The sequence below is a fragment of the Schistocerca serialis genome, chromosome 8 (assembly GCF_023864345.2).
Source record: "Schistocerca serialis cubense isolate TAMUIC-IGC-003099 chromosome 8, iqSchSeri2.2, whole genome shotgun sequence".
Lineage (NCBI taxonomy): Eukaryota > Metazoa > Arthropoda > Insecta > Orthoptera > Acrididae > Schistocerca > Schistocerca serialis.
In genome coordinates, this window is record NC_064645.1 from 624,044,245 (window position 1) to 624,055,905 (window position 11,661).

Genomic DNA, 11,661 nt, shown 5'->3' on the forward strand with positions numbered 1-11,661 from the left:
AAAAACATAATTACTCTAACAGCTTAATTTTTGAACAAAAATTTATCATATAGCTACTGCACCCATTGTTGAAGCCCCTGTGCACAAAGAAAATTTCTTTTAGTTGTCTTTTCCTTAAAAATGATATCACAAAATATAAGCATATGTATAATAGAGGGAATTAAATGCTGGCATCACACTGCACTACAAAGGTGACTAGCCTAATGAATAAGTACCACATCACTGCAATAATAATAGTTCTTTACTCTCTCTCAGCATTTCACGAAGTCAAGTAGAAGGAGACAGTCAAGTGACACCACATGTTATGCTATGTTGCCTGTTTTGCAGGTATATGAACAGTCTTGTCCAGTGCAACTGGCTGCATGGTGCACCCCCCCCCCCCTCTTGCAACCTACATGCACACACTCCATTGCTACTTATCACAAAGTTATTTTATTTAAGCAACAACACAGCAACTTTCATTGTTGTATTCAACACCGGAATAGATTTGTTAGGTAGCACACATAAGGGCTATGAAACTGCAAGACTTCACATGGTTTGTTGGTTGATTTGGGGAAGAGGGCGGGGGAGGGGGGGGGGGGGGGGGACCAACAAGCAAGGTCATCGATCCCATCAGATTAGGGTAGGAAGTCAGCTGTGACCTTTCGAAGGAACCATCCCTGAAGAAATTTACGGAAATCTTGAAAAACTTAAATCAGAATGGCTGGACACAGGTTTGAGCCATCATACTGCAGAATACGAGTACAGTGTGCTAACCACTGTGCCATCTCACTTGGTGACTTCACGTGTTTTCAATATGAGAACTAGAAACATTTGTTGAATGATACACCTATAAAAAAACATATGCACTTAAAATACAACATATGAAATACACCCACAAATGCAAAGACTGGATTGACTGAAGCCTCCAATACTGCTTCCCAATTCTCAATCAACTCTCAACAAACTTTCAACCTAACCTATACTTTGGGAAACACAACAGATCAGTCTGTCACCACAATTTATGCTTCAAAAAATAATAAAGACACACAAAAAGCAATGTCAGTGTTCCATTCACCTTCTGTTTGTGGATGTGTGATGCAACACACCACAACATCACTATGTCACAGGATGAAGCTACCATCTGGTATCAGTAGAATCAGTTGACCCCAAAAATCTGCCCTCAAGTTATCACTTTCCAATGGCCGCCTTCCGGAGGCCACCACTATGTTGCAGCATTGCCCTTGTGGATGGAGAGGCTTGCTTTTTCACATGAAGCTGAGGGTCATGCCAGCTGCTGTGCAGCTACTGCAATGGTCTCCCATGTGTTGTGAATGGAGCCTCAAGATACTAGGTGCCCTCCCTGAGTAATTAGCATTTCACCGCATGGCCGTGATCCAGGAATCCTATTTACATAAATGGGGTGAATCAGGCCTCAGGGGAATTAGAGGTAAGTTGATTTATGCTAGAAATCTAAAACAATATAGAATATCTATTTATGCCAAGAATGGACTCTCATTCATGCCAATGGCAACTTTTGCTCCAGGGACTTAATTAATGCCCATCAGGATGAAACAGAGTAAGGAAGGAAGCATAAGGGAATTTTTATTGGCTGAGGTTACCTTCCTTAGGTGGACTGTGCTCCTACTTCCTAGGAAGTCAAGAGATTGGTAGAAAACTGCTTACAGCCGACAACTGTTGGTCGGTTGCGATGTCAGTGCTCACAACTTGGTGGGGGAGGCAGTGATACCAACAACTGAGGCAATCTGATGATCTTGAGTAGCTGTAGGGAACCTACCTTCAGGAATTGAAGAAGGGAAGTAGTAAATGACATAACTTTTGGGTCCATCTTAACGGTCAGCTTTGTCAAACAATGGCCTATGGCATCAGAGCCATTTTTATCTGACCAAGTGCATGTTAAGTTTGAGGTTGAAATGGGTCTTAAACAGACCATGGCTTACAGGAATCCTAGGAAAACAGACACAGGCTTATGCAGGAAAGAAAGAAAACTCATGCTTAACTGAAGTCAGAACTTCAATACGAAATCCAGTACATCTTGAGGATGGCAGGTAAAGTGAAGTCTGTCCTTATGAACTTGTACTTAGAAACCTGTTCAATCACCAAGTAGTGCACTGACAGGAATGTACTTTGGTGGAGCAATAATCTGGACTTGCAAGAGGAAGCAATGAGAAGACTGTTCAATGCTACAAGAGAATATCGGGAGACCCTTGCCAAATACAACCTTGCAATTAAGCAAGCAAAACTAGCATCCTGAAACATACTCTGTGAGGAGATGGAAGGTACACCTACTTGTGCCAGACTTCATAAAATCCTCACTAGAATACCAACTAATCCAGGAGGCACTCTATGGAAAGAGGGTGATGGATGCACAAGTACAGCATGAGAGATGACAGATGATCTTCTCAAGACTCACTTCCCTCAATGCTCTCTGCAGAAAACACAGATCTGGACTCAGTCCCTGAAAGGTACTAGTTTAAAGGTAATTAAAGGAAGAACTGGTGTTGATTTCAGAAAAAATGCAGTGGGTGTGGGAATGCTTAAACTGTTCAAGTCACCAAGCCCATATGGAATCTTTCTGACTCTACTGCAAACAAACAGGAGGAAGATTAATTAGATTCCTACACAGACTGTTTAAACTAAGTCTAGCAATAGGAGCATTCCTAATGCTTGGAGGACAATGATGGTAGTTTTCATTCTGAAGCCCAGGAGAATTGTTCCTACCAAGACTAAGGACACGAGACCGATCAGGTATGTCCTCCTTTCACCGAAAGACATTAGAAAAACTGGTTAATATGCACGTTAGGGAAAGGAAGTTAACTGAGGTTCCTCTACATAAAAACCAATATGCACATTAACCAGGCAAATGTTGTGAAACACCACTTCAGACACTTGCTGGGAAGGTGGAAAAAGCTCTACACTTCCAGGTAATCACTCTCTGCATTTTCCTGGGTACTGAGGAGGCTTTTAGCAATATGACTTTCAAATCCATGTTTAGAGCTGCAGAAAACGCTGGCATTGAGACCACCATCGCAAATAGATTAAGACTATGCTGAGTACACAAAAAGCAGAAGCCACCACGACGAGTGAGAAAATGGTGATCAACACTACCACCAGAGGGAGCTTCAAAAGAGTGGCTGCCCCCCCCCCCCCCCCCCCCCCCTCCTCCTGTACCATGGAACCTAGGGATGAATGAGTTCATTGAAAAGTTAAATACTAGAGGTTACTTTTACCAAGGATAGTAATACTTGGCAAATTTGCTAGTACTGTTAGAACAATTGCACAAATAGTGCAGGAAACAGGATCTAACAGTCAGTCCCAAGAAAACTGTTGTAGTACTGTTCGCAAGAAAGAATATCCAGGACATGTACCGAAATCTCGAGCATTTTCACAGGCCTCTAATAGTAAAGTAGACAGTGTATTTAGGGGCAACCCTGATGTTAAACTATCATGGCCCCCTCACACAAAGATAATGTGGTCCAAAGTGAAAAGTGCTCTTTCATGGGCACTAGAAGGGTCTGTAGTAACAAGCAGGGTCCAACCCCCAGGAGTATGTAATGGTACTGAAATAAGACCTATGATGACTTTTGAAGCTACAGTATGGTGAAATAAAGTAGACAGGAGATGGCTGCTAAAGAACTTGGCAATGTGCAAAGTTGTGCCCTATAGTCATAACAGAGGGAATTAGCAGTACACCAACTGCTGAGATGGACACCATGCTGGTCACCTTTGAATTACAATGGAGACAGTGACAAGGGGCATACTGTTTGAAACTGGAAATAAATGGAAACCTTATCTTCAAAATCCCACACCAATTAGTGAATGGGGTGAATATCGGAAAGATCACGGAAATGTCAGCTGACTATACAATAACTTCCAGCTGCGTCAATATACCCCTTTCAAGGTAACAACTGGAAGTAGAGAGAAGAGGAATAGTGAACCACAATACCATTCAGGAGACACAATCTAGTTTAATGGGAGGCTGAAGACAGACAAGGGTGCTCATTAGTTGATTTGAGGTGGGGGAGGGGGGAGGGGGGGGGGGAGTAACTGAACAAACAATGAGGTGATCAGTCCCTCGATCAAAGACTGGTGAATCCAGTTGTAGAGATGTCCACAGACAACATTTTCTGATCTACTCAGGAGACTCATAGCAGGAAAAGAGAGAAGGCTAAAAATGTAAAGGACACCTTTTGTGACATCAGTAACATTAGCAACATGAAGGAGATATGGAAGTCAAAAGGTGGGCATCACCAGGGCCCTGCATGTGAAAGGAAATTCCCCATCCCCAGCTGTCACACTTGATCCATTTACAGTCAAGAACACCCACTATTCAACAAAGTGTGGTAACCAGAATAGAAAATTAGGTACAGCAGAAAGGAAGCAAACTGAATCTAAAAGCGATTAAAACAGAGTAAAAGAGGGTGAAAGAGTAGCCTGGTCAAGGAAGTAGAGTCAGGGATCCCTCATACCTAGCATACAATGGGAGATGCCCCACTCAAACAACCTGGCCCTGCTTTACAGATAGATTAAAATGTTATACTTGAGAATAAAAGTCACTTTCACTGAGAGAACTATGAAGCACTTCAACCAATTGCAAATCACCCACTAATATTAGAGGCAATGTGTCCATAAGTCCATACTTATCACAGAGGCCAAAAGGAGGAGGCATTCCATCAAGATATGAGCTGCTGTCTGTAAGGCTCCACCACAACGTCGGGGTAGCTCATTACACAAAAGAAAACTATGGGTTAGCCTGGTATGACTGATGGGGAGACTGCATAGGACAGTAGATTCCTTCTGGGAGAAGCAGAAGGAAGAGCACAATGCTGCATTGGTCTCTTTGACTGTGCCGAGTAACACAAGCAAGATGAAGAAGGCCAACGAGGTCATGAATAGCAGAGACTAAAGCCCGGCAAGAATAGCACTGGCCAATCGCCTGGAGACTGCTCATTGAGTCAGTTCACATAAAACACAGTCCATGGAGGCCTGTTTAACAAAATGGAGAGCTCTGCTAATGACAAGAAGAGTAAAACCATAACCCGCATAATCCAGAGTTTTGGAGCTGCTGCTGTAAAAGACGGTAGCATCCTGGAACTCTTGAAGAACTTGACATAACAGATACTGAATGGTCATGGGGGAGGCAGCGAGTTTAGGGCCTTGGAAAAGATTGGTCCTAATCCATGGCCTGGGCATATTCAAGGGAGATGCAGACCTTGGAAGGGGGAAGTGAGGCACATACCAACTGGTAGTCCCACCCAAGGACAGGTATTCAGAGGACGACACCAGTCATACGTAAAGAGAATGGGATATGAGGGATGATCAGGAAACTGTTGAATTACGATTGCATACGAGACCAAGAGCTGGTACTGTCAAATCTGACAAAAGAAGATCCCTGCTTCAGCAACGAGACTGTCAACAGGACTAGCCCGAAAAGCCCTGGAGGCCATATGCACATCATGATGGTGGACTGGGTCTAACAGTTTAAAAACTTAGGGGCCGCCGAGCCATAAAACTGGCAACCGAAGTCCAGTCAGGACAAAACCACAGCCCAGTAAATAGAGATAAAAGTAGCATGATCTGCACTCCAAGATGTGTGGCCAAGGAAGCACAGAACGTTAAGCTTCCACATGCAGCTAGTCTTCACGTGACAAATATAGGGCAGCCAGGAGGCCCAAGAAAAGGGGCTGTGCTACAATGACTAGGTAACTAAGTAGAGCTCCAGGCCAGGATGAATGTGGAATGACAGGCACAAATCCATGACCCATATTTTTGTAGGAGAGAATTGGAAACCACGGGAAGAGCCCATGCAGAGGCCCACTAAATGGTACTTTGGAGCTGACTTTCAGCAGAGGCTAACATGTAGGAGTTACACCGACCGCAAAAATCATTGACATATGACACAGGGGAGATCAGCAGTCCAACAGAGGTCACTACCCCATTAATGACAATGAGGAAAAGTGTGACTCTCAACAAACATCCCTGTGGGACACCATTCTCTTGGAACTGTGGGGAGCTGATTGAAATGTAGAGTCTAACCCGGAACAACCAGTGGGATAAAAACTGGTCAATAAAAATCGTTAGGGGACCTTGAAAGCCCCAGTCCTGAAAGGTGATTAAAATGTGATGACATCAAGCAGTGCCATATGCCTTAAGCAGGTCAAAAAAGATTGTGACAGGGTGTTGGGATTTACAAAAAGCCTGTCAGATGGCTGTTTCCAACCTAAACAGATGGTAAGTTGCAGAACGTCCATCCTGGAAACCACACTGATACAGGGATATAAGGCCCTGAGATTTTGGAACCCAGCATAATCGATGGACAATCATCCTTTCAAGCAACTTACAGAATACTTTGCTCAGGCTCATCGGCTGGTAACTATCAAAAGATGTATGGTTCTTGCCTGGCTTAAGAACTCAGACAACTATAATAGATCACAGTTCTGAGGGGAAAGCACCTGGGAGCCAAAGACAGTTGAAGACCCTTAGGACACGTTGCCTTTGGGGAATATTCAGGTTTTTGATCATCTGACAGTGAATTACATCAGGATCTAGGGTTGTGTTTTGGGTTGAGACAAAAGCCTGAAGTAGCCCCCACTCACTGAAAGGCCCACTGTAGGATTCAACTAGGTGGAGACAGAAACATACAGGGATCTCTGCACTAAGTTGGTTCTGCAGTAGAAACGTAGCCACATCTAGAAGATGTCAATGCTGTCATAAAGTGGGTCGCAAGGTGTTCTGCAAGAACCAATGAATTGGCACAAAGACCGCACTGTAGGCCAAGACCCGAAATAGCTGTTGAATGTTGGCTGCCTCTGGAATGACATTCCCATCCACACGATTATCCTAGAGCCTTTTTTGTACACATCTGAAAGTATATGTCTTGCCACTGGAGATTAATATATAGTTCCTCACTTGTTTGGAGTGGACGATGATTCCTTGGACCACATTCAAAGTTTTGTATGAGGCCATGGCCATTGGTATGTCACATAGATGACCACATATTGTAGATTGGGCACCAGAGGAAGTTTTAATTAAGGAACCATGTTTCATTTTCCCCAGAGACTCAACTTCCCCAAATTTGTCTTCACTGTTTTCGACAAAAAAAAAAAAAAAAAAAAAAAAACCAATGGTTTCATTGCAACCAAAGTATCCCCATCAGTCTGAGAACAGACAAAGTATTGGGTAAAGTATGTCGCTCCCACTAGTATGGGGCCGTATGTCTCTGCATTATATTAATCTCTCCCATCTGAAGAGACTACAGTGCCAGTGGAAGAAATATTAATTTGCTTCATGTGTGAATCTTCTGCCGTGGTACCACCTACTCTGAAAAGAGGTTCTTGCCATGGGTGCCACAGCAATGGTTACATGGCCTGTAAGCCATTGCCCAGAGTCCTCATGCCCCAGCTACAACAGGTACATACTCCTTGGCTTGAGTGAGGAGTTTCCAGCTCAGGCACCAACAGAGTGATTCCTGTGTGGTTAGGTGGCTACCACTGTGCATGAAATTGTTGACTCCCCCTCCACCCCACAATGGAATGGCTTCCCTACTGGGTTTTGGATGTAGTATCTTTGCAAGAAAAGAAGGGTGCAAAGAAAGAAGGTGCTATGGTGGAACATACACTGCACTGAACAACCATCCCTGCACAATCTGAACTTCTGTAAAATTTCAAAAGTTCAAAAGCAGCAAGTCAAACTCAACAAAATGACCATGTAGTTACAAAGGAATAGTTGTAGAATGCCAAATGGGAAGAAATCAAAGTGTCCAAAATCACAAACGAGATCCAAGCATGAACAGTACCAAGAAAAAAATCCAAAGATAAGGCGGCGGGGTAAAAAAAAAAATTAAATTAAATTAAAAAAGGGATAGGTTTACAGCATGGAAAGGGAAGTAGCACCACAAGGGATAAGGGATGGGGACACATTGTGGCCAAGCACATACACACAAGAGAGATATGAATCCCCTGTGGAGAAGATGGTGTTAGGGTCAGGGTGTATGGGGTATAGCTTAGACTAGAGAGAGCACTCTCTAGGGAAGCTGGCACTTATTCCAGGAGGAAATATCTGCTATCAGGAACTTCACAGTGGAGAACTGTCATTAAATGCAACAAGGACCATGGGATCTACATTCATTCAGACATAGGAGCAGCTCTGAAATCACTATCAGCTCTTGCAATAAAATCAAAGATTGTTGCAAAACGCCATGAAGCTTTTGTGAGGAAAGGGGAATGCAACAGTTTTAACATGGTGTGAGTTCTTGATCACTCAGGAATTAGCGGCAACAAATAAGCTGATAGGCTGGCAAGGACAAGTGCGACAACTCCACACGTTCAACCGGAGCCTGTCCTATCAAAAGACCAACGATAAAATCAAAACTATGTAGCTGGATTAGGAGATAGCATGCAGAATATTGGACTAAGATTGAAAAACAAAAACATAACAAGCTAACGATACCCAAATCATGTTTCAAGAGAAACTCTGCAATCCTGGGCTCAAACAGGAGACAGATTAAACTCATGGTAGGACTAATGATGGGCCCTAGGAACACCTACACACGACTGGTATAGAAGAAGCCCCCCAGTGAAAACTAAGTTGTGAATGAAATGAAATGTATCACAGTTAATCTGCCTGTATGAAGTATTGGAGATCAAAAAACAAAGAATATTCAGGTCATTAATTCTTGAAGAAATTGTGTCTAATAAATAACTGGTAAAGGAGCTCCTTCTACTCTTTAAGGGTACTGGCTAGCTTTACGAGAATAACAGGGGGAGACAGCGTATAGTAAACCCAGTTTTAATGCAAGCAATAGAGGGGTTGAAACCATTGTTGTTTTGTCTACCAGCGCAAGTCAATCAATTACTTCCCAATGGCGCATACTATTTCTGCGACTACTTTTATTAGACACTGTAGGATTTACCACAAGCAGCTAGAGACGTATATATCAACTCGACTGAACTCTGGGTAACTGTGCAAGTCTTACACAATTTGGGTGTTGCATTGACCAGAGGATGCCCATTAACAATTGTATCACCTCAACAATCATTCATGATGCCTACACTTGATGTTGAGGTTCTTTGTCATAGAGGTTTAGCCCTTTTTTTTCCAGCCCTGACAGTGAAACTAGAATCCAAGTTTCCTTGGGCATAAAATGTTCACCATCAAAGCACACAGTGGTCACTGCCATAAGCACAGAGGTTATGGTTACAGAAGACTGGCAGTGGTTACCTGTCCCTATCTCAGGAACCTTAGCTCACACAACTTGTATCTGGTAATGTTGACTGCACTCCTTGATGTGTTCATCATTTAGCATGACCCAGCAGCTACAAGAATATGGATGAAGCTCAAATGGTTCAAATGGCTCTGAGCACTATATGGATGAAGCAAGACCTCAGCTAGCTGTCCCTTCATCCTGCTCATGGAATGGGTGTTTTGTTGTCCTCATCATCCCTTCATCATCACAGACATGAAAGTCACCAATGTGGCATCAGCTGAAATAAGGCTTAAAACTCGGCGGCTGAACTCCCCCTGACGGGGCCTCCAGGCCATCAACACCACAAGATCATTTCAGTTCATTTTTCCTTTTTAATCTTCCCAAACTTACCCATCCATCCTCCATGAGGAAGTAACTACTAATTCTGAAAGCTACGATGGTGCTATGCACTGTTAGATTAGATTAGATGTTACATGTGTCTATCGACTGTACAAAACATTCTGTCTCATAATTTTATACCAACTGCAAACTTTGTATCGAAAACTTTAGCAATAAGTTTTATCTATACATTAGCATCTTTATTAATTCATTTGTAGACAATTTCTGTTGTGTGGATGTATGCGTTATTTGTCTGATACTAGTTGGCATGGACAGAGGGATAGGAACAGATCATTTCATGCATGTCAAAAAAAGCAGCACACACAAAGATTCCACAAAAAACGAATTATTCTCATATTCTGTGAGGATATAAAACGGTTGTTTATACACATACATCAAAATTCCGCAAACAACCATGAAGTTCGTGGGAAAAGTATACAACCTTAATTTGTTCCTAACAGAGTCCCATGGCCACAAAGAAGACTGGTAGTTGACTGGGTCTTTCGCTGACGACTCTTCGTCGCTTTTGTCCAAGTTTTCTCCATTATCTTTCTTCAAGTCATCCACAGCAGTTTTACTAAAATCAATTTTCTGAGCCAATTTCGCAAGGTTCTCTGACATAGAGAGGGGGCTGTAACACAAAACATTAAGCGTAATACTGGTGGGTTCTGGTCTGTTTGGGATTTCTGAATACAGCTTCCCTTTAGAACAATTACGAAAGTAATCTGCAACAATACAAGGCATTTCTCAGAACATTCTTACCTCTGATAGATTTCCTGCCCATCATATGATATTTCCTGTATCTGATTTTCAATAGGAGCCTCAACAGATATGTTAACAGAATAAGCCATGTTTGTTTACGGCAGACGAAAATACTTTGACATAGGCGCAAAGATTAAAACACCAACAACAAACGTTTCCTTGGGAACCGCAGATAATTCACTGCACTAGAAATAATTACGCAATTGAACTGTCCGTCAGTGACGCGTGATTCATTGTAATGTGATTTAGACATAGGTGCATGATTAAATTGTGCAAAAACAAGAGGACCCTATAAAATGGTGAAACATCACAATTTTCGTCAATATATAACCGTTTCGTAAAAGCCGGTTAACATGCTACATATTTTTGCGCCAACCTCTGCGCGTTACAACTGGGCAGACAATTCGTAACGAACCGACCGGAAATCTGCTCATAATTGCGATGTGCATAAGTCGTAAGTTGCAGCTGCAAATTTGAAAAAATTCTATAATCTTTGGGCACAAGCATGGTTGACTGCAGAAATTTTTCTACAGGGGCAAGATTCAAAACTTCCCAGTTTTTATATAACTGATTCGATGAGCTTCATACATGTCATGACACAATAAATAAATTTGTCAAGGGATACATAAAACATAATCCATATCAAAAATTTGATAGTTATATTCTCAGTATTTTTAAAATAGATTGCTTTGGTGTGGTAATTAAACCTCAGCATATTTCAATCAGACATGTAAAATATATCTTTTTCGTTAGTAACATGAAAATCATGCCACTTGCTTGATTCAAAGAGCTGCAATTACATCCTCATGTGATTATATTCAGGAAATCGAAAGAGCTATGGAATGAACCTAGAAAATATTCACAAAAATAAGTTTTTCTTATTCCCATAATTTTAGGTTGAAACTGAAAATTAGAAACCTGAAAAAAAGGAGAAAAAGTCAGAATGACTGAGAACATCCTGCTGAATATTAAAAAAAAAAAAACGAAACGTTACTATTCCTCGAAGTTGAGAACTGGAAAAAAACTTTAAAAAAACTCTGATGCCATTTATAATACTTTGTTTTCTCATAAAACTTAATATCCGTTCACAGTAAAGGGTTTTATTTAATTACTTTCAAGTTTCGTATTTTTTAGTGTCTAACAAATGTGTTCCAACAGCTATATTTTTTGTGTTGGTTACGTAAAGTGTAGTCTAGAGTCAGTATACGACTAAATGAATGTCTAAAACATCCCAAAAGCAGTCAAATATTGGCTGGTAGAATCAGACTGGGGCTGCACCAAGATAATATTCGTCTCTCCATTTCGTCGCATTATTG

General features: G+C 41.8%; 1 protein-coding gene across 1 annotated transcript in view; it reads right to left on the minus strand.

Annotated features, from left to right (window-relative positions):
- LOC126416475 (mediator of RNA polymerase II transcription subunit 17) overlaps positions 1–10,524 on the minus strand; it is a 113,554-nt gene extending 103,030 nt beyond the window's left edge. The window contains exons 1-2 of the mRNA XM_050084210.1: positions 10,346–10,524; positions 10,026–10,214 (exon numbers count right to left, since the gene is read on the minus strand). Of these exons, the coding sequence (XP_049940167.1) occupies positions 10,026–10,214; positions 10,346–10,434 (278 nt within the window). The 5' untranslated portion in view covers positions 10,435–10,524. The remainder of the gene's footprint in view (positions 1–10,025; positions 10,215–10,345) is intronic.
- Between the last annotated feature and the right edge of the window lie 1,137 nt (positions 10,525–11,661).